We start from the raw sequence: 23,921 nt of genomic DNA on the forward strand, positions 1-23,921 counted from the left end.
GCAAGGCTAGGAGACTGAACAGGAAAAAAGAGGAAGCAGACACATGGAGGAGATGGGATTCAGGAGAGCTTAACATACTGTATGCTGGGAGAATTGCTGTCCATGTGTCCGGGGGCCTCGGTGGGAGAGCTGTCAGAGCTGAGGGAGTAGATGGGTGAGAGAGTCTGGCCTCCTAAGTCTTAACCTCCTTTGTCTCTGCAAGAGAGTCTCTGACAGCACAGATGCACGAGAAGGACCGTTCACTGATGTTGAGTTTCTTCTCCCTCCCTCTTTCATTCTACCTTTTACATAAACACTTAGAAAATAACTCCTATATCTCTAAATTAACTAAGACTTTGAGCTCAACAAATAACTTTGTTTTCTTACTTTCAATGTGAAGACGAAAAGAAGAAATGGCAATAACCTTCTGAAAAATTAGACAAAAGATCTACTGAAAACTTCTTATTCGTTTGGGAAAACAGTGTTTGAATCGTTCTTGGTTGACCCCTCCCCTGAAGCCATCTTTGCCTTTAGAAACCATTGGGTCTCTAATGGCAAAAATTAAAACAAAATAAGATAAAATAAAAAAATAATAGCCATCAGGATCACTGGAGTACTCAAATCCCTCCACCACGTTAAGGTGACGATTCTCCAGAGGGGTCCTCGGCGAACCCCATCAAATTAGTCATAAAACCAATTTGATGACATCCCCCATCCTGAGCAAGCACATGGCGACAGTGCTCCTTCCTCGGCTGGGCATGGTAGATTTTTACGAGCTGAGAGAAACCTCCAGCAGAACCGGACTCAGGACGGGCAGCCGTCTGCCTCGACTGGCCGAAGAAAAAGATGATAGAAAAGAGACACAAACACAATGCCTGGGTCCTGCGGAAACACAAAACACAAAGTTAGCAACAATATTGATACATGATGGATAAGTGAGTGACAAGATGCAAAACTGAAGAGAAACTCAACTGTGCATGATAAGAATGGGAAGAAATCCAGCAGCAGAGCAGCACACTGTGGAGGCCAGGAGGTGTGGAGAGACGGACGGCAAGGAAGAAACAGCCAGCTCCAGATCCACAGCACCATAACCTGTACATAGACGAAGCAAAAAAACACAAACACAGGACAACAAACAAAACCCAGGCAACACCCTCAAAACAAAAAACAAAAACAAACAAAAAAAAATCAAGTAAACCCAGCGCATCATTTGCTAGGTGGACACCATGCAAAGGAAAAAGCACATCAAACACACCCAGACACCACCAAATCACCAGCGCTGAATCAGAAAACATAGGGGGTTGGACAGCCTCTGGGTATCTGAGCTGTCCCTGATACTCAAGGGCTATCCCAGATACCCAGGGGTTGTCCAACACAAGCCCTGATAGCTTGGGTTGGACACCCTGATGTGGGTGGTTGCGGGTATGTGTTCAATCCATGATTGTTGATGATGTGTGTGTGTGTGTGGGTTACATCAATTGCTCTCTAAAGCTAACCCTTGTTTTTGTGGAAAACCAGATCACCTGGAGAAAATATTGAATCTAAAATCAAAAATTTGTTTTAATCTAAAAAATCTAAAATATTGAATATAAAATCCAATTATATAAAATTATTAAAATTCTGTTACAAATATTCAATTTGGTTGTACCCATCCATCAATCCATTTTCTTTTGCTTATCCGGGGTTTGCGAGCAGTAGTAGCAGCCTAAGTAGGGAGGTGCAGACTTCCCTCTCCCCAGTCACTTGGGCTAACTCATCCGGGGAACCCCAACCCAACCCAGCCCACCCGAGCAACATAGCCCCTCCTGAGTCTTCCTCCGGGGCTCCTCCTGGTGAAATATGCCCAGAATAGTTCACTGGGGAGGCTTGTAGGAAGCCTGACCAAATGCCCATGCCACCTCAACTGGCTCCTCTAGACATGGAGAAGTAACAGCTCTAATCTGAGTCCCTCCCGGATTACTGACCTTCTTGCCCTATGTAAAGAGCACAGCCCAGTCAATCTGTGGAGAAAACTCATTTCGGCCGCTTGACCCCAACTTCATGACCATAGATGAGGATAGAACCAGAGATAAACTGGTAAATCTAGAGCTTTACCTTTTGAGTCAGCTCCATCTTCACGATGACAGACTGGTACAGTGCCTGCTTTACTGCAGACACTGCACCAATACGTCTATTGATCACCTGCTCCACTTTTCCCTCATTTATGAACAAAATCCCACGATACTCAAACTTCTCTGACACCGGTCATACAGTGACCTAACAGGTCACTGATCCTCATCCTAGCTGCTTCACACTCGGCTGCAAACTGCTCCAGTGAAGGCTGTAGGTCACGCCTGATGACGACAATAGGACCGCATCATCTGCAAAAAGCAGAGACACAATCCTAAGGCCACCAAAACGGATACCCTCAACTCCTCGGAAGCACCTAGATATTCTGTCCATAAAAGTTATTAACAGAATCTGGGCAACCTTTGCGGAGGCCAACTCTCACCAGAAAGAAGCCTGACTTACTGCCGTCAATGAAGATCAAGCTCAGACACCGGTCATACAGTGACCTAGCAGGTCACTGATCTTCATCCTAGCTGCTTCACACTTGGCTGCGAACTGCTCCAGCGAAGGCTGTAGGTCACGCCTGATGACAACAATAGGGCCGCATCATCTGCAAAAAGCAGAGACACAATCCTAAGGCCACCAAAACAGATACCTTCAACTCCTCGGAAGCACCTGGAGATTCTGTCCATAAAAGTTATTAACAGAATCTGGGCAACCTTTGCGGAGGCCAACTCTCACCAGAAACAAGCCCGACTTACTGCCCCCAATGCAGACCAAGCTCTGACATCCACTGGGAGGGCCTAGAGTACCCCCCCAAGGGTTCCCAGAGGGACACAGTCGACCGCCTTTTCGAAGTCCACAAAGCAGATGTAGACTAGCTGTGCGAACTCCCATGCACCCTCCAGGAGCCTGCTGTGGGTGTACAGCTGGTTCAGTATTCCACGACCAGGATGAAGACCTGAATCCGAAGTTCAACTATCCAAAGGACCCTTGTTTTTCATGAAATTTTCAAACTCCTCCATGCCCGAGTTTTCGCCCCGGCGACCACCTGAGCCGCATGGCTACATAACTACAGTTTATTTGTAGTTATAATAAAATGCAGGCGCATGTAGGGCAGATATGAAAAATTTGTCTGAATGAAATGGATGTTTACACCTATGAAATTTTAAACCCCTGTTGTGTACCCTAATTTTTAACAAATGATTGTTTTCTACCCACAAAGGAGTTTGTTTTTGTGTGTTTATGTTCTTGGTTTTCTATCCACAAACACCTTTGTGTTTGTGGGTAGAAAACCAGACCTCTTACTCATCCTTTTTCTCCACCTCTTCCTTATTCGATGTCTCCATGGACTCTGAAGATGTAAATGCAGGTATACTCTGCATTGCCCCAGTTACTGTTAATCTGAAGCTTTATAGAGCTGAAGGCCACTTTTTCTTGGCTCTGTAATGATAAAATAATGTATTAGTTTAATACAGCAGAGCTAAGAGGGAGTTTAATAGAGGCTAAATATTTTGAGATTGCAAAGCCTTGCAAGAGCACCACCAACATTGCTTCGATGTTTTCCCATTTTGTCACACAACCACAAATGTTCCTGTATTTAATTGGTATTAGACCAACACAAAGAAGCACATAATTGTGAAGAGGAAGGTGAAGGGGGTGGTCTTCATTAGTAGATGGAAATAAATTTAGATCAGTCCTGGAAGGAAACCTGCAGAAAACTTAAAGTGAAACTCACCCCCAAATCAACTTTGTTTGCTGACAAACTCTCTAAATATGTTATTTGGCATTCTATCTAAATAGATTGAATATTCTGTGCAAAAGGACATTTTGGTACAATTTTGTCATTTAAAGTAACCAAAGCACAGCGCTCCCTAAAACCGGTGGCGACTCAGGAGTTCTTGCGAGCGTTGCCATGGCGATGGGTAAGCATTGATCGATAGCATTATTCAGTTTACAAATGTGTGATTTGTTTGCAATGTGGAGACAGAGCGGAATGGGTCTCTGCTTAGGGTATGGTGTTGAGGATGACTATGTGAGACTAGCTGAGGAAGCGGGAGAGGCTTATGGCAGTTAATGGCCGCTCTCGTTGCTCGCTCAGGGGAGACAACCTGCTGTCTGCAGCCGAGCAGCAGAGGGTTATCGCCATTAAAGTCTCCAACAACACAGAAAAATATTCTAGTCTAGATTTACCACTAATTTTTTTGAAAAAACATCCCTAAACCAGCCTGAAAAATCTATAATTATAGCAACAAAGTAGATACGTTTACCACAGCGCTCCTTTCGTCAGATTACAGCCCCACTCACTCCCTCCGCTCAGCACTGACCCCCACACTCATCCGTGTCTCTTGGCCCCGCCCACTTTGATACTATTTTTCAACATTTTCCAGGGCTGAAGGGGTAAATTACACTGTAAAAACTGTGTAAGAGGTTTACCTTCCGCCCTAAACACAGAGCCAGCAATATAATGGGAAGGATTAGATCAACTTCCTTGTTGACAAATATGAGCTACTTTCTGTTAGCATGTTTTCCCTATCAACTCCCAATAAAATACGAAGATGTTTATATTTTTAAAATGAAAACACTGAAAAGTTCAATGGCTATAAATATGTTGCAAAGCAATTAAGCAAAGTAGCTAAAAAAAATAACTGATATAAACGTACTGGTAGCTCAAAGGTCTGAAGCGGCTCTCCATCCTCCTCATAGAGATAAGTTCCCAGGTGAGTCCACTCCTGTTCAGGCTCCCTGATTCCCTGCAAAACAAAATTAGACAAATATCCTTATAAATATCTCTGAAAGTTAGACTGAGTGTTGCTGTTTAATATTCAGAGACTTGTGGCTTACATAGACAGAAAACTCCTTGGGAGCACTGTCGGTGTTACCAGTCGGGGACAACATTTTTGGTATGTGACCCAAGGTGACGTGACTGACAACAACTCTGTGGGGCAGGGCGATGACTATATGTCCCTGGGAACCTTCAAAGGCCCAGCACTCTCCTGGATTTTGGAGAGTCCTCCCCTGAAGAGAAAAAGAGTTCAAAGTTTCAGTGGGATGTTAAAATAATAAGCAAAAGGCCTTCTAATTATTACATCATATAGAAATACCATTCTGCATCTTATTCATGTTAGGTTATGATCGTAGTTCAGTTCATACCTCAATGACAATGTCCGGGTGGATGGATGGCCGTTTTATTGTAAACCCAAACCTAGTGCATGTTTGGATTTGGCCAGGATGTGTGCCTGATGGCATCCAGGATAAAACCTTTGCTCCTATTTTCAAACACACACAGAAAGTGAATTAAAACCATCTAAAATTAAAACATTCATTCACATTTATGATAGTAATGACTTACCTTGTGACTTCAAAGCAAAGTTTTCCATCAGATCTGCAGATGGAAGACGGTTGTGACCCAAGATGTGTCCTGGCTTTTCATATCTTGGGACCGAATCCTAAACACAATTGAAGTTAGATGTTTTGTCATATAACTGCAGAGGACATTCATATAAGGGTTTTGATTAACAGAAAGCTTACTGTGTTTATGATGGAAGGCGAAGAAACCGGAGGTTTCATCGTCAAAGGAGCAATAATGGTGGTAAATCCTGACAAATGAGGAGAAATGAGAAGTGACAGGATTAGTGACACTGCTTTCAGACTAAAAGCTTTCTACCAAACTTAGAAATATTGGTGCTTGGCTGTTTGTAGAAGAAAATCACTTACCGTAAAACAAGGCGAGGAATATGACGCTTATAAAACAACGTATCAGCGTGTACATCAACAGGTGATGTACACGCCAGATGCTGGTGTTTGCTGATGAGGTCTCTGTTCTTTCTGTGTTGTAATACCGACGGTATGTCCACTTCCTGTTCAGCCAAGGTAGAACAAATACAAATATGTAAACAGATACATAGATCCTAACATTGAGTTAAATTTGCAGGGTTTTTTGCAAAAGTATTTACTTCCCTTGAACTTTTTCACATCTTGTTTTTAATTACCCATTACTTACCCAGGAAGTCACCAATGAGAATAAGAATCTATTATTCCAGGGAGACTTGGGATTATTCAACGTAACCACATTGCAAACAAAACTTTGTAAACAGCCATACTTAGTTCTACATCTCTTTTGATCCGAGTTTGCAATTTTAATTTATGTACAATATTATTTTCTTATGCTGTAAATTAACCCTTCCTGTACAACCTCTTTTTTATTTTTCCCATCATATATTTTTAATTTAGTTTGATTTTACATTTAAACTAAGGTCCTTCAGGTCTTTATTTCCTGTAATTTACTGCTGTAAAGTGCATATAAAAATACTCACTCCCCCTGTATGTTTTGTCATTTTAAGGCTTTTTCAACAAAATTCGGCATTTTTGACATAAAAAATATACTAAAGATCTTATAATGTCAATGTGAAAATTAACCTATTTAAAAATAATGACAACAATCAAAAAATATTTGACCTAAAATAAGTGGCTGCATAAATATTCATGCCCTTTGAAAGTGACGGACCTAATTCAAAGAAGGTCCAGCCAACAATAAAGTTTTTTTTGTCACACAAGCCAAATTTTGTTATACATTATTTATTTCAACTTTCAAGGGGATAAATACTTTTTATAGACACTGATCACTTGAATTTCTCTACTGTGTCTATTCCTAACTCTGATTCTTAACTAAGTGACATCAGAAGGCAGTTGTGATGTCAGTATGGAACATACATCACAATCATAATTTTGAGGCTTCAGAATTTGAAGGCTGAAAAATATACTGCTACAGAAATTTGTTTGACAAAAAAATACAAATTTCTTTCTTTTTTGCTAAATTTATAAACAGTACACATGTTTGTGGTTGTTACATGAAAAGAAGTAAAAAATTCAAAGGGGAAGAAATATTTTTGCCATGTCTTGAATTTAATACTTCTGGTGATTCAGTTTACCTGATCCTGGTCTCTTTATATGAGATCGTTGGCTTTCCATCGGCTCCATAGTATCCATTTGCCATCAGTCGATCGCTTCTTCTCAGAATTTCTAAACCAAAACAGAGGCATGGAAAGTTGGTCAGTAACTTTAACACAAGACATATCAAACAAATGACAAAATTGCAAGACTTTTAATGAGTTTCACCATCCTAAAACCATTCATGAAATTTAAAACTCATTTATTTTGACTTTATTCCCATGCAAGTCAAAACATTATTTCTGGAAATGATCAGTTTTCAAATGAAATAACTTTAAACAGCTTTAAAATTTTTCCAGATTTGATTCTTCTCACCTTTATCAAGCATGCAAAACATAAATAAATAAAATGTTTTATATATATATATATTTTTTTTTTTCCTCCACCCTTTCATACAACTGAAAACAAATTGTTGCATCTTAAATTTAACTTTAATTAAAGTTTTCAAGATTTGGAGCTTCTTACTGTTTTGGTAGTTTCAAACAAATTGTCAAATATACAAAGCTAAAAACAATCTTAATACTTTTTCATAAAATAGAAAAAAAAACAATTAAATTTTAAACTCATTTATTTCTCATTTATTTAATGTTTAGAGCCATATCAGTCACAGAGTTATTTCTGACAATTATCGCAGTCAATGATCTTGATATTTTCACATGAAATCATTTTGAACAAAAAAACTTTAAGGTAAGGTAATTTTATTTATATAGCACATTTTCAGCAACAAGGCAATTCAAAGTGCTGTTCATGAGTTAAGTCAAGTGTTGGAGCCAATTTTTCCAGATTTCTTCCTTTTCACCATTACCAAACATGCAGAAAAACTGTAAAACAACAGTCCTAATATCTTGAATCTTTACACAAACAGTCTTAATTAACAAATCACTAATAATTCTGTCAAACAAATAATAATATCTTTCCAAAACTGTGATCTAGTTATCCTTGATAAATATTCCAAGAAAATACTTACGTTCCATCTTTGTGTTTCTACTGTATTTCAGTTGAAATGAAGTAAAACTCTCTTGAACTCTTGGACGCGTTTCTTCTTCGATATCCTCAAGCACAAATGAGAAAATTCTGCCAAAAATTCCTCCTTTAATGACAAACTTCAAGACCCTTGTGATGTATGCATGGAACGTCCATCAAAGCTTCTTGGAAGTTAAATAGGTCTGATGTCATCATCAGCAAATACAATGGAATTTATGTGTTGATTTAACATGATGCAGCTTTAAATACTTAAAATGACTAAAATCCTGCTTAGTTAATAAGTTTATTAATTTTTATGTGCAGACATATGTGACAACTAGTAAATATTTAAATTACATTAGTACTTTATATTTAATGCAGTTCAAGCAGAACCCTGAGCTTCTAATTATTGAAGCTTAGGTCCAAAAGTGCAGCAGCAGTTAATTAGTACTTCAACAATGGGCCTCTAAATAAAAAGTACTGAACGTGACAAGTATAACACAAGAAAGGCTTGTTATTAAAATGTACTTCTAAGTGAACAAACATACTGCATAAGTTGCATGTTGCATAATGTGGCAGAAAACTGTTGCAGCAACAGTTTGCTACAACAGTTTTCTGCCACATTAAATGATGTCATCAAACACCAACCAATCAGGTTCATTTCTATCTAATGACTTAAGCTCGAATGAGTTACCGTTTTATCCGGACTACAGAGCACACCATACTACAAGCAGCACCTACAGTTTTCTTTCAAAAAACTGGAAACGTACATATCTAAGCTGCAACGGGCTATAAGACGCTGATATCTCTGCTATCTTCCTGCTAAAGAACCCTGGGTGGTTCAAGAAAAATCCACAGAAAAGCCACAACGGCTATAAGTCACGTGGTTCAAAACGTGGGATAAAAGGTAGCAGCTTATAGTCCGAAAAGTACGGTAATAGTAATCAATAGCTCAGTAATCAATGTCAGTTAAATGAACGGACGGACGGACGGATGGATGGATATTACGTCCCACACTGAAAATCTTGTGTCACACTACAAAAATGTTTCATAAAGAGAAAAGTATTCAGGATTTCAAGACTAAATAAAAACTTTCTGCTCAGTCCAGTGAAGGAGAAATGGAGGAAAAACATTGTCATCCCTTATGTGGCTGAAGAATATTTTCTTTGTGCAATATTGCAGTGCTTTTAAATCCAATTCTCAAACTGAAACTGGTTCATACCAAGAATAAAACACCCAAACAGGCTCAGTGGTATATGTAGTAAAGGTCAGCCAGGAACGTTTAAACCTGGACACTGTAGAATAGCGGTTCTCAACGTGGGTGGTACCGCCCCCCAGGGGGCGTTCAGAGGACGGCAGGGGGCGCTGGCGGACATTTTTACAAAAGGGGGGCGCTGGGATGCATTTGGGGGGCGTTTGTTCGAAGGCAAACTTTACACCTAAAATGCACAACAATACCAGTTTAGACTTTGAGCAACTTGGTAAAACTGTATTGTGTAACATTAAATCATGCTTGGCTGCAATGGTATCGATGGCAGCTCTTCTTCTATTCAGCGTTTGTAGCTTCATGGCGCAGCTCCGCATCAGATCAGCATTACACCGGCTGATGACACTGCTGTGATTCTCTTTGTCTGGTATTTATGTAGGCTACATATGTTTTGGCAGTTTTGTGATCATGTCAAAGCAGCAATTTATATTAAAAAGTGTTTTATTTCCGTTTGAAAGCTGCCCGCTTCCATGGAAGGACAACAGAAAATCGTTCTTATAAACATATAATTACTAAAATCACGATACCCTCACTTTGTATCTCTCTGAAAAATGAACCCATTTAAATAAAGAAATCCCTCCATGGGTGATAAGAGAGCGTTCATTTTATAGCGTTAACACGGTGCTGTAAGTGGTACGGTATGAAACGGGTTTGATGGAACAACAGTACCACAGCACTTTTAAATTTCAATAATCAGAATACCGAAATTGTTTCTGTTGTTTTAAAAGGTTTATGTCGGTCTGCCTTTTCCCCATCGATATGTTTCTCAACCGCCCTGCAGCTTAGGGAGTTAAAAAAAACACACAAAAAACGCCGTGCACATTGTGCAAAACTCTGAAACATGAGAAGCGGGAAAAACGGAGCGACGAACTAGATGTGAATTATGGCATAAAAACAGAGAATCCGACGCTGAACAGTGAAAAATCAACACATGATGTGAAACATGACGATTAGGAGGCGCAGCAGGTGATGAATGAAGATTACTGATGGTCAATAAACGATAAAATAAATTTAGCAACAGGACAGAAACTAAAGTGGACATAGCAATAAACCAAGAGAGGATAATATTAATCAAATGAAACTAAATGGAAATGAATGAAGAACAAAATGCAAGAATAAACTAAGAAACTAAAGTAAATACAGAGGAATAAACTGGTATGGCAAGACCTTTCGAGAAATAATTAATACAGAGGACTGTATGGCAAGAATAAACAGACACTATTTCAGATAAAAGGTAAAATAATAATGTTGAAGTGCCATGGGTAGGGGCGCAACTACACATTATTCAGGTGGATGCGAAAACATAAATCGGCAGCCCCCACGAAGGAGCGTAGAAACATACGCTCGCCTCCCCCCCAACCCCCCTCCTCCAGACGCCGATACGTTTAGGCAAAACTCGCTACATTTACCCCGTTATGTGCGCGAGGCGAAGGAGCGTAAGGCACGCTGAAGTGTACGGGAAAACATAATCCGTGCGCCGATTCAAAACATCTACAATAATGATAGTAACATTAATAATAAAATAATTGTCAGTGCAAAGCAACCTACAAATTTTTTGGTGGGGGGCGGTGAGGGACCTGGATAAAGGCTAGGGGGGCGCTGGCCCGAAAAAGGTTGAGAAACACTGCTGTACAACATAAACAGTAGCTACACCAATGGATTGTGCAACACAAAAGAGCAAGCTCATCGAGTTTGATCCATTTAATATTAAATACATCATGTTTATCATGTTTTATTATCTATGGTGATTTTAAAAAACATATTGTTACAGCAGATGACTCTTTTATTAACCTAAATATTTAGGTCAATAAATATTTATCAACCTAAATATTTTAGGTAAATATTTTAGGTTAAAATACTAATCTAATATTTTAGGTTAACATTTTATCAGGGCTGTGCAGAGACCACTAAAGGTGCTCAAAAAAAAAAAAAAAAAGGGGCACATCCAACCGTATTTTAGGACAGAATATTAACAAAGCATCTCAGCTTTCAAAGTTTAATAAACAATGATAAATTACAAAATTGTGAGATATACAATCCAAGCTAAGGAGAATTTCTACATAGAGCATACAACTATGCATATGTAAGATATTTTATTAGTAATTTCATTCTGCAGGTCTATTTTCCTATATTTTGTTATAGTTAAGTATTGCAATATTCAAACTCGCAATTTAGCAAGATATGTAAATCAGAGCTAGACCACCAGACATATTTTGTCTTTACATAATTACACTATTAAAAATATAGTAAACTGTAATCTATAAAACAAAGAACTGCCTGTTTGCTGCACTTGCAGTGGAGATGAAGACGGTCCATTCAGGAAAGCAGAGCTGCATCAAACTTTAACGTGGAACTGCAGAAAAAAACAAACAAAACAAAAGCAAATATTTAATTGTTAATGTATGTCACCATGAGAAAAGCCTACTGAGTTTTGCTTAAAAAACTTTTTTAAACATTTAAATCACACATTTGTCTCATGAAGTGAATGTTTTTTTTTTTGCAAAACAAACTTATTTGTGCATGTCAGAAATCTTTTCTTAATATTCTAAGGTTTTGTTTGTGACTCAAAGTTTTGCTTGTGTTTCTCACATGAGTCGTGGGCAGGGCCCAAAATCGCAATAAAAGATTTCTGATGTGTGCAAATAAAAGTTTGTTTGGCAAATAACTTTTTATGTTCACAAGACAAAAATTAGTTATTTAATTAAAAAGTTTTTTAAACAAAATGATTTGTTTTTTAAAAAAGAAATCATTACAATTCCAAAAGTTTTGATTACAATTTTATTTTACTTAACTGTGGTTAGTTTTTTTTCCCCCCCATTGAATAATTGGGGGGGGAAAAATTAACTTCATACTCTGCGAACCAGAGCCTAAACTTAAAGTCTGGATTGAGTTTTTTCCCCTTCATTAATGACAAACTTTTATTACATTCATTATATCCATCATGGTAATTCAAGGCGAGTTATTTTTAATTCTAAATGAATATCCTTGTTGGACTATTATTTAAGTGTTATTCTCCTTCAAGATACATTTACCTAACGCTAGAATAAATGAAATGTACATTATGCAGCAAAGAAAATGAGAAGATCGGACATATATCCATTATGGAGATGATCGGTTTTGGACGAGCGATGTGCCCTTATTGCATAATAAATACTAAAGAATGACTGATATCATTAACGGTACAGGGAAGAAGCTTTTAGTTATCTTGCTTTGCTAGCAAAATCGTTAGCTAGCAGCTAACGATTTAGCTGCTAGCTAATTATGTAAAGACATATTTTGTCTTTACATAATTACACTATTAAAAATATAAACAAGGGCACAATGCAACCTTTTAGCCTAATGCAACAACAGCCTAATGTCTGTATGATAAAAATACTGAATCGATAGATAAGAACCTCACCTGGCTGTCTCCTCCCGCTCAGTAGTTCTTCAGAGAAAGGCAGAGGCCTGTCAGTGTCTGTTGTATTTCATTACCTCTCTGCTTAAACCGCGACTCCGAGCTGAAGCAGAAACGATACTTGAACGTTTTCCGTTGTTTTTTTTATTCACCAAAAACTGTTCTGTAATCTGGAACGTTCGCTACGTTGAGCTCCAGTTAGCAGCCCTATCTCACTGCGCGAGAGGCAACTGCGTCATGCGTCACGGGCAAAAGGTCAAAGGTAACAAGGTGACCAGAGGGCTTATTATGTTGTACAAAAAAATAAAATAATAATAATAATAATAATAATAATAATAATAATAATAATAATAATAATAATAATAATAATAATTTTAGTACATGTTATGTGTCACAAGAGAGCTTAGAAAATAATAATAAAAAATATATAAAAATTGACCAAAAGGGCACTTCGGGGCAGAGGTGGGGACTCGAGTCAGACTCTAGTCGTTAAAATCACGACTTGAGACTTGACTTGAAAAAAAGCTCAAAGACTCGGACTTGACAGTAAGTGGGATAGTTAACTGACTAAGACATAAAATAATGAGCTCATTATTTTGTGTTTAGTGATTCTGACCAGCTTGATTCACACATGTTTTTATCAATATTGAAATGTGAAATTGGCTGTAGATTTAACCCACTTGGCCTGACAGATATTTATTTTACCATCACATCCAAATTCAAAACCACTCCACTTTATTTGCAATGATTTTGATTTTTTCATGTGGTTTATTTGTTTAAACAGACCAAATACAGTGACTGTCCCAAATAAATGTTGTGTTTAGAATATCTGGCCCATATTTACAGAGAATTGAAACTAACTGTAAAAACACACAAATACTGAGAAGTGGTCTGTGGTCCCCACCTGCAGAACCACTTCCTTTATTGAGTGTGTCTTGCTAATTGCCAATAATTTCCATCTGTTGTCTATTCCATTTGCACAACAGCAGGGGAAATTGATTGTCAATCAGTGTTGCTTCCTAAGTGGACAGTTTGATTTCACAGAAGTTTGATTTACTTGGAGTTATATTGTGTTGTTTAAGTGTTCCCTTTATTTATTTTTTGAGCAGTGTTTTTGAGCAGTGTATATATATTCTCCTTTACGAAGCAGCTTGTAAAATTAGCAGAGAAGTTGAAAACATGTTGGAGATCTTTCATAGTTTAGTTGGACACCACATGGTGTTTTTGTGGTGCATCTCTAAAGCAATTGGATCACATATATATATATATATATATATATATATATACTGCTAAAAAAATAAAGGGAACACTTAAGTGTTCACTTAAGTGTTTAAGTGTTCCCTTTACTTTTTTGAGCAGTATATATATATATATATATATATATATATATATATATATATATATATATATATATATATATATATATGTGTGTGTGTGTGTGTGTGTGTGTGTGTGTGTGTGTGTGTGTGTGTGTGTTACAGCTCGGTATACCCGTACTATTATGCACACGCGGAGGCCAGTTGGTTGGATTTTATGCCATTTACTGAAATGAGTGGTTAACAAAACATAAATGGCGCAGCCTCCCTACTGGTCCACCTATCTATCACTCACAGCAGAGGCTAAGCAGACTGTGCAATTTACAAATACTTATTACAATGAGTTTTGATTTTAAACAATGGTGACGTGATCATATAATGGTTTCAATAATAAATTTTTAAAATTAATACAATTTGGTCTTTTTTAATGAAATAACATATTAGAAAAAATATATACAAACAGCAGTGAAAATTAATTATTAAATTAACAGCAACCTCTGGTGGTTCACAGAAAATAAAGCTGGCCCAGTCAGGTCGTCAGAGAAACAATTAACAAACATAACTGACAAACACAACTGACAACCTAAATTCCTGACATTTAGACCTCGTTCACACAACAATGATCCAACAAAAATTTAATTTTTGTTTCGTTTTTATTAACACGTTTACATGAAGATGTTCTAATTACATTCTTTGTTTACACAGAAATGGCATCAATTGAAAAGGTGTAATGCCCCTGCCATGCAACTAGTTTGGCACACAGGGTTGAAGAAGTGTCATCAGACATCAAAAGACAATTGCGAGTCAGAGGAACGGAGTTTGACTTTTTTTCATTAGCTTGCGAGGAAAGCACAGACGCCTCTGACACTGCTCAGTTACTTATTTTTTTGAGAGGAGTGGGCAACGAAATGAACGTTACCGAAGAGCTACTTGACCTCAAGAGCCTGAAAAACCAAACGAGGAGCAGATTTATTCTCTTCTTTTTGCACTTTTGGATGACATGAAACTCCCGTGGAATAAAATTTCTGGGATTATTACAGACGGCTCCATCTGTGTGATTGTGTCTCTTTCCTGTCTTGTTCTTCGCCAGCCAAGGCAGATGGCTGCTCATCCTGAGTCTGGTTCTGCTGGAGGTTTTTTCCTTTTTAAAGGGAGATTTCCTCCCCACTGAAGCACTGTGCTTGCTCAGGATGGGGGGTCCCATCAAATTACTTTTGACTAAGAGCGATTCAAAACTTGATCAATTTTCTCCAAATGGATTAGGTTGTTCATGGAAATGGCTGTTTATTTGCCACTGATGCAGATTCGGGATAGAGGAAGTGAAGATTTGATGGAAACCTTTGGGTTTGTTACAAATAACATAACTGATTTTGTTGTGAATTCATGATATATTAGTAAGCTGAGAAGTAAATCTACATCCACAGGGCTGTGATTTAGGAACCCTTCTTCCTGTTGAGAACATCACCACCACTATCAGGACTGGAAATAGAGATGGAAGTGAACCAGCTAGCTATAATCTCCATAAGCCAAATTTAATTTGCTGAACTTAAAAGCACTTACTGTCATGTAAGCACTCACTGTCATGACATGAAGCGTAGGCAACCCTAGCTACGATGCAAATCTTCGTTGACAGAAATGTTGAAATGTAATATTTTTTCTACACATTTTTATAACATTGGAAAACAAGAATGATTGTGTCATGTTTGTCCTCCTACAGAACCAATATTAAAACAAAAAAATATTTCCCACCCCATGTTTCTCCATTTTCAAACATTTTTGAAAAAGCTCCGGAGAGCCACCAGGATTGCGCCAAAGAGCCGCATGCAGCTCTGGAGCAACGGGTTGCCGACTCCCGATCTAAATAATTTTCCAAATGCAATTATTATTATAGGAGGGAATTTTAATATGACTCTAGATAATTAACTGGTCATCAAATCCAGTTCTCTTCTGAATAGTGTTGGAGGTTATGTTTGTTACATTACACAGAGTGATAGGTGGACCAGTAGGGAGGCTCACTGTACCATTTGTGTTTTGTTAACCACTCATTTCAGGTAATTGTTACATTAAGGCCCCGTTTACACGACAATTTCGGGTGAAAATGGAAGAAGTTTCGTTGCGTTTGCATTGTGCATTTACACAAAATGGCAAATGTTTTCTCTGACAATGGCACATTTTAAAAACAGGTTACAGACTGCCATATTTCTAAAACGTACCAGTGTCCGTTGTCGTGTAAACAGAATAAATGGATCTTTTCTTTCAGAGAATCCCCAGTTCATGCGTAGTATGACACATTTCATAATGGCTCTCTACAATCCATAGAAGAAACTACAGAAAATGCTGGATACAAGAGCATTATTTGTGCTTTTCTTATAAATCTAACTACAGCTCTCCAACATGGTGCTCAATTTGTACCTCTTTACTTAAATCATCGAGGAACGATCTCATAAAGCTCCATTCCGTTAATTAGCTGATGTATGCGACGAAGAAACACGTGAATGAGGCGCTACTGGACACAACCTGGGAGAACAAGCCAGTGGTGGTGGGATAACGTTGTTTACAATGTGGTCGATGATGAAGAATGGAGGGATAACTTTTCATTTGTCCATGCTTAGCACAAACTAGTTGCATGGCAGGGGCATTACACCTTTTCAAATGATGCCATTTCTGTGTAAACAAAGAATGTAATTAGAACATCTTTGTGTAAACGTGTTAATAAAAACAAAACAAAAATTAAATTTTTGTTGGATCATTGTTGTGTAAACAAGGTCTAAATGTCAGGAATTTGTGTTGTCAGTTATGTCAGTTTGTTGTGTTTGTCAGTTATGTTTGTTAATTGTTTCTCTGACGACCTGACTGGGCCAGCTTTATTTTCTGTGAACCACCAGAGGATGCTGTTAATTTAATAATTAATTTTCACTGCTGTCTGTATATTTTTTTCCTAATATGTTATTTCATTAAAAAAGACCAAATTTTATTAATTTTACAAATTTATTATTGAAACCATTATATGATCACGTCACAATTTTTAAAAAAAAATCAAAACACATTGTAATAAGTATTTGTAAATTGCACAGTCTGCTTAGCCTCTGGACCAGTAGGGAGGCTGCGCCATTTGTGTTTTAACCACTCATTTCAGTAAATGGCATAAAATCCAACCAACTGGCTTCTGCGTGTGCATAACAGTACGGGTATACCGAGCTGTTACACACACACACACACTGATCCAATTGCTTTAGAGATGCACCGCAAAAACATCATGTGGTGTTCAACTTAACTATGAAAGATCTCCAACATGTTTTCAACTTCTCTGCTAATTTTACAAGCTTAGCCATGCTTCGTAAAGGAGAATATAGTTGATCAACTCTGATATGTCCTTGTTGTGGTGGCCCGTGGAGGTGGATAGGAGGAACTGATCCAGGTGTCCTTTGGAAACTAAAATGGGCAGGATGATCCCTTCAAGGCAGTTCAACTTTATTTATATAGCACCTATCAGCTGGAGACAATTCAAAGTGCTTGTACAAAAAACGAGTAGAAGTTAAAAATAACATACAACAAAAAATAAATCAAGCATATTAAAAATAGACAAAGTAAATATTAGAATTTTAAATAGTGAAAGAACAGCATTAAAAGTATTTAAGAATAGGCATCTTCAAATAAAAAGGTTTTTAACTTTGTTTTAAATAATCCTAAAGTAGGGGGAGACTTGCAATTAACAGGAGAGCTGGAGCATAAAAACTAAAAGCTGCTTTACCACGTTTAGTTCTGACTCTTGGAATAATCAGTAGGTTTGACAGATGATCTTAAAGGTCTTTAAGTAGATTTTAAATTTGATTCTTTGAGCAACTGGCAGCCAGTGCAGGGTTCTTAGAACTGGACTGATATGCTGATCTCTTTTTGTTTTAGTAAGGCCTCTTGCAGAAGCATTCCAGAGAAGCTGGAACAGACTTGTTGCTTTTTTTGATAATCCAGTAAAAATGTAATTGCAGTTATAGAGTCTACAAAAAGACATGAACTAATTTTTCAGAATCTTGTGAAGATGTAAGTCGTCTAATTTTAGCAATATTTATTAAATGATAATATGCAGTTTTTATGATAGATTTAATGTGGTTGTCAAAATTTAGATCTAGATCCATTATAGATCCATGATCACTCTTAGATTTTCGGCTTTGTCAAGAGCATTTTAAACCAATGGACCTTACCAAGCTCCGCCCAGAAACGCCCCTCGAAAGTCCCACGTGACTACATGTCTCACATTAACAGCTTAGCTCCTATGTCTAAACATGGCATTTTTCATTTCGACTGACTCTCTATACAGTTTTACCAAGTTGCTCAAAGTCTAAACTGGCATTGTTGTGCATTTAAGGTGTAAAATTTACCTTCGACCAAATGCTCACCAAAGGCATCCCAGCGCCCCCTTTTGTAAAAATGTCCGCCAGCGCCCCCTGCCGTCCTCTGAATGCCCCCTGGGGGGCGGTACCGCCCACGTTGAGAACCTCTAGTTTAGATGTCTCTCTATCTGGTCTTTAGCTTTGTATCCAGTTCTGCTGGAGCCTGCAAATGGGAATTTCATTCAATTTAGGGAGGTAAAGACAGAGGTAAATTTATCAGGATTAATGTGTCTGTTCGAGGCTCTTCTGGAAATCCAGGACAATAATGAACAGAGAAGCCACAGTGCTTCGTGTCCTCATGGCAGTGGATGTGACTTTGGCACCCTTTCCAAGAATGTGTTTGAATCTTATGGTAAATGGTCAATCACCCATTCACGCACTGAATGATGTGACCATAGTACAAAAATGTACAATACACACCTGTATTTTCTTTTCACAACATAATTGTAGCTATTTATTATTTTATTTAAAATAGTTCTTTTTACATGTATTTTTTTAAAATTAACATTACATTGTGACAGTATAAGACAATCTGCGAAATAAATTCATCCTCCTCTGGCTTCTCCTGGTGGTCAGAGTACTAACCAATCAGAAACAACCAATCAGAGCCAGGAGAATGCCACGAATGCTAAGGCTAGTTAGCGTAGCCACTAATGATGGCAGATAAACGGTTTTCCTGGAACGGCAAGTTGTTTCTTTGCCATTTGCACATTTAACAGCATTGATTGGCAGCACTAAGATGCTTCTTCTGGATCTAATTGGCTGCTTTCGGCTGGGTGAAGTATATATTTTTTGACGGCAATAGTAGCTCAGGGAGGAGCTCCATCTTTTCACAGATTATGTCAACAGTTTTAACAAATGTGAAGAAAAAAAAAACATGTTTTTGTAAAAGTGCAGCTTAAAGCATAATTGCTTCTTTTTTTAAAAAAAACTTTCTGACTTGGGTCAAACATTTTTGGTTTCCTTCCACAAACCTCTGAAAAGTTAAATGACAAAATATAATAGATTATAGCTACCCTATAGATATCAGACACAATGTTTTAGTGGGATGATTAAACACCAGAAACCCATTTCCACTGGTAGCCACACTTCTAAAGCAGCACACTGGCTCTGCCATGATTTACAGATCATCTGCTTTGGAAGTTGACCGATTTGACATTTCCCTGCAATCTTTCTTGTCGTTTATTTGAATTCCACATAGGAATCCCAACCTTGAAACCTTCAGAACTGCACCTCCTTTTTTTCTTTTTAGCAAAGTCCCATCTGGACTTTCTGTTTTTGAGACCTGAGGCATCATTGGCTTCTTGCAGTGAAACGTGCATTCGTTTTCATGACATTTCCTCTACAAGATAGACTTTATCTACACCCTGGTCTCTTGAAGAGTTTTATTCTCAACTGGATGTTGGGACATGGTTCATCTTCCCCATGGACCTCTGGTTATACATCACTCAACAACCAGGCATTTTTGTTTTTTGCATTGCCGAGTTCACAAGTGCATTTTTTTTCTCAGAACATTTCAGATTGCACCACCAGAATTCCTACATTTTCTCCCATTATTTCTTCTGCATTCACAGCCTAACGCCATCATACATGCTTTTCATGTTGAGCACCTTTGACCAGATTCGTTTCAACAGCACACTTTGAATCATGTTCAGACTGAATTTGAAATAAAGGAACTGGCCACACCTTTTTATGAAATAACTTTTGGATCAACTGTCAAATAACTTCTGGTCCATTAAAACGTAGACCGTACATAAAATGTGTATATCTTCAAATTAAAGCTATAGTCTCCACTTAAAGTACATATTTAAATAAGTAATTGATTACTCCAGTAAATATGCCCAAGCTTATGTTGGCCAAACTGCAGAGTGTATGAAAATATCTGGTTTTAGGTGTATGCAATAAAGGACAACCTTTCAATCTACATGTCATGGGGTTTTGGAAAACAGTCCAACTCTTGCACAGCTGGGATCAAAACAGAACACCACCTCCCCTCATCCTTTTTACACAAACATTTGATGAATACTCTCCCCTACATCCTCTTCCAGAAGAAAGGACCACTCGTTCTCTTGTTCCTCCAGACAACCCGCATTCTCAGTTTCTCATCTGCGAGACAATTACAAACACCCTGCTCCCCGTTTATCACCAACAATTAATCGGCATGGATGCACAGAGAGGCAGTAGAGGAGACGACGGCTGGAGTGGGAGGAAACAAATCTGAGTGGAATGAAGTAGAGCCAACAGTGGCAAAGACAGAGGGAGGCTGACAGCACAATTAGGGTTTTTAATTCTCTGCTTGAGTAGGCCAGGCCAGTCTTTATGCTAATTAGGACGCCATGGCCATGTAATAAATCTCTATGATCCAGCCTCATTTCGTCCCTGTCTTTCCGTCTCACTCAGACCTCGGCCCACAAACTTCTTTACTTTCAGTGCCTACATGTTTACTAGTAATTCCGTCAGTTTGCATTAAATAGTTGAACTTCCCTTCATTGCCGTCCTGAGAGCCCCAGTTGGTCTGCTGTTTAGTGGTTGGGCAAACACCCAGTGCCTCGGCTCAGGGCCTCCACCACATGTAGTTTCCCTCCCGGTTAACTCGCTTTATTAGTGTTTTTCAGGACTCTGGTTTGCACGTCCTGCATTGCTGGACTCCACCATGTAAACACGCAAACATTAAAAAGCACTGACGCAGTGAATGCTCAAGATGTAGTCGTTTTCCTCCCTCTTCTTCCTTTATCCTCTCATCTCCATTTGACAGACATGCCTAATGATAACATCTCGGTGGGGGTTGGGGGAAGCGAGGCAGTGGGCAAACTGTACAACAATCCGCAGATAATTGGGAGGCCACATTTAAGGATGACGAGAGAGAAAATGAGAGAGATAGATAAGTGGACAAAGGGTGGGCGTTTGTTACAGTAGCAACTGGTATGTATATATTTTCACCCTCATTTAGATCACAAGGACTCATTCTAGTTTCCTTTATTTTTTTTCCTTTATGAAATGTCTCAGCCAATTTAACCATAGAAAACATGTTAAAAAATATACCGGTTTCCCATTCATTAAGTAAATGAAGGTGAAGTGAGGTTCAAAGCAATTGAAGTGTTGTTTTTCCTCAAATAAATCCACTACAGCATGATTTTCATCACAGAAATCAGCCCTGCTGAGCAATTCTGCAGCCACTTCTCAGATGGCCTTCAAGTCTCTTCTGTTGGATCCATGCCTTTATGTTATTCCCCTTTAACTCATCAATATCACCTCCGTCAGGCTTTTTGTGTCGACTTAGGGTCACAAAGGCCATTGCACCTACAACCAGAGCCATGTGAAGCAGGTACAGGCCCACATGGAGGCATGTAAGCATTAAGGAGATGCAGATTGTAGCAACACACCAAGGTCCAGCCAGGAGCAGCAGCAGGGAGTGATGAAGAGCACTGATCACGAGAGCCGGTAGGGAGACGATGAACCGGAGCAGCGTAAAGGCCATCCAGGAATACAGAGACAGAGGCGATAACAGGAACGATACCGCCGTCTCGCTCATGGATGCTGCCTGCAAGATACAAGTGCAACAAGCAGATGTGATGAAGAGGATTGACAGATTAATATTCATGTACGGAGGAAAAGTAGGATTGTGTCTGCGATTCTTTTAGAGTACAGCCCGAAGGTTTTAGTCCGATTCCAAGACAGATCCTTTTTTCCTGAATGTCTTCCAAAAATATTTTTTTGCTCTTCAGATGCCCGTTTTCAGTCCAGACAGGTTATACCTGAATGTGAATGCAAGTATGAGAGTTCATTAAACAAAAAAAAAGTGGAGGAGGAAGCTAGAGGGGTGAGATTAGAGCAGCAAATGACCAACATCTGTGGTTCATAACTACCTTATTCTACCACCGGTTGGTGTAGCTACTGTCTCTTTTTCCTCTCATACTTGTGAACTTTGCCCCCAATTTTATCTCAAGTAACATTCAAGGCCTTTGCCACTTTTTTTTCCTTGATTGCACAAGGCAATGATCTCTTGTGAACCTTTTTGAAAATTCTTGAGCTACAGTTCAAACGTGCAATGAAACGTCACCATCGACAGTCGGGTATCTGAGGAAATTCAGTCAACAACAGATGCAAGTGATGAAGTCCGTGATTGGCTGAGACCACACCTAATGTTTGAAACCTGTGTCCTGAAGAAACCAATTTTTAGACGATAGTAGTCACTGAAATTTGGATTTAGTGCTTAGACAGAATAAAATCCTACCAATATTAGTTTTGACTATTTAAAAAACATTTTTGTGCAACTTTTCATCGAAAAAAAGTTTGATTTTCCCAGTAACCCCATTTTCCAGGGTGTGTTTTAATAAGCACAATACAGCAGACTAATATGAAAATCATAATGCAACATTTAATTCATTCAACATCAAACTTTACATAAATATCCAACCACCCTGCATTTAAATGTCAAGCACCACCAGGAGATTACAGAAAGGTTAAAATAAAAGCTTAATTTTGTGAAATAGTCTTTTGATTTTCCTTAATTTCATCTTTCATTTGTCTCAAGTCTTTAAAGAGAAACTTTAACCTACCTCACAAACATTTCTGCTGCTGATGGACTTCTGAGCAGACTGTAGCCCTGCAAAAATCAGCAATGTGAAGAACCACTGTCAGGAAGTAGAAATGGCTAACAAATTGTCTCGCCTTTGAACGGAAAAAAATTCAAACTTACACAGGAAGAGAATAATGAGAGAAACTCCCAGAAAAAGCCTCATTTTGCATACAAGTCCTCAAAAGGTACAAACCTGTGAACGAGCAAACAAGAAGTCAAACACAAAGCTGAATTGATCTCCTCCAGCTTTAACACATGTGATAGTATCATGGACTTCAGTTTAAAATGAGATGAAATTAATATAAACCATTTACCCAACACTGCTGCAAAAATGTGGATACTTCTACATCGACTCCCACCACACTGCTGTATAGTCTGCAGTTTTATTCAGCTAATCCTCTTTCTGAGGGACACAGGTTCTTTTGTTCTACACTCAGTTTGGGATTGTGAGCGCCACCTGTTTAAGGGGAGGTACTGGAACAGGACTCATTTTATTCCACCCTCTTACAAGATTTCCAAGAAAGAAAGTTTAACGCTGCATAAACTAAAACTCAAATCCAGGCCAGAGTTGTAGGAAACCTTCACCTCACACCACCAGTCTCTCATTAAGGTTAATTTCTCTCTCCTTATTAGCAACTGAACCCACATTTGCCCTTCTGCCCCCTGCTGAGACTTCAAGGAGAACCTGCCACAAATGAATGCTGATCACTTGCATCACTGCCATGACTGCGTGGCACTTTCCCTTCAAAAACCAGGGAGGGAGGTTTACATTTCCGCTGGTTCCATTTGAACCAGAATCAGTTTCTTTGGAGTCCATTCAACTTTCTAAAGTCTAATTACATAAAAATAGACATGAAATTCAGATTTTGAAAAATAAAACTGATGCTTTTAACAAAACCAAATCTTTTTTGAACATCATATTTTCTGCATCATCATGAATACATAAGATGTTTGTGATTAGGTGTTGTTTAAACAGGGATGCTCCAGCAGCAAATTCATTCACAAATTCTTTTGTTATACCCCCAAACATCTG

General features: G+C 38.4%; 1 protein-coding gene and 1 long non-coding RNA gene across 2 annotated transcripts; both read right to left on the reverse strand.

The window, feature by feature from the left end:
• Positions 1–3,151: 3,151 nt before the first annotated feature.
• LOC103466660 (SUN domain-containing protein 3-like) lies at positions 3,152–9,944 on the reverse strand. The gene is made up of 9 exons (XM_008412398.3): positions 7,946–9,944; positions 6,960–7,050; positions 5,746–5,888; positions 5,560–5,627; positions 5,381–5,477; positions 5,182–5,297; positions 4,873–5,046; positions 4,692–4,781; positions 3,152–3,471 (listed from the first exon to the last, which is right to left on the reverse strand). Exons 1-9 carry the CDS (start codon positions 7,950–7,952, stop codon positions 3,361–3,363), a joined length of 897 nt encoding a protein of 298 aa, XP_008410620.2. The 5' UTR covers positions 7,953–9,944; the 3' UTR covers positions 3,152–3,360.
• A 4,246-nt stretch (positions 9,945–14,190) lies between these two features.
• Positions 14,191–23,588, reverse strand: LOC145552197 (uncharacterized). Its single transcript, XR_014088151.1, has 5 exons — positions 23,203–23,588; positions 23,009–23,081; positions 22,869–22,915; positions 19,284–21,850; positions 14,191–14,483 (listed from the first exon to the last, which is right to left on the reverse strand). It is a non-coding gene; the product is annotated as an uncharacterized LOC145552197 (long non-coding RNA).
• Positions 23,589–23,921: the final 333 nt, after the last annotated feature.

Source organism: Poecilia reticulata, chromosome 1 (genome assembly GCF_904066995.2).
Source record: "Poecilia reticulata chromosome 1, P_reticulata-male-v2, whole genome shotgun sequence".
In the NCBI taxonomy this organism is placed as follows: domain Eukaryota; kingdom Metazoa; phylum Chordata; class Actinopteri; order Cyprinodontiformes; family Poeciliidae; genus Poecilia; species Poecilia reticulata.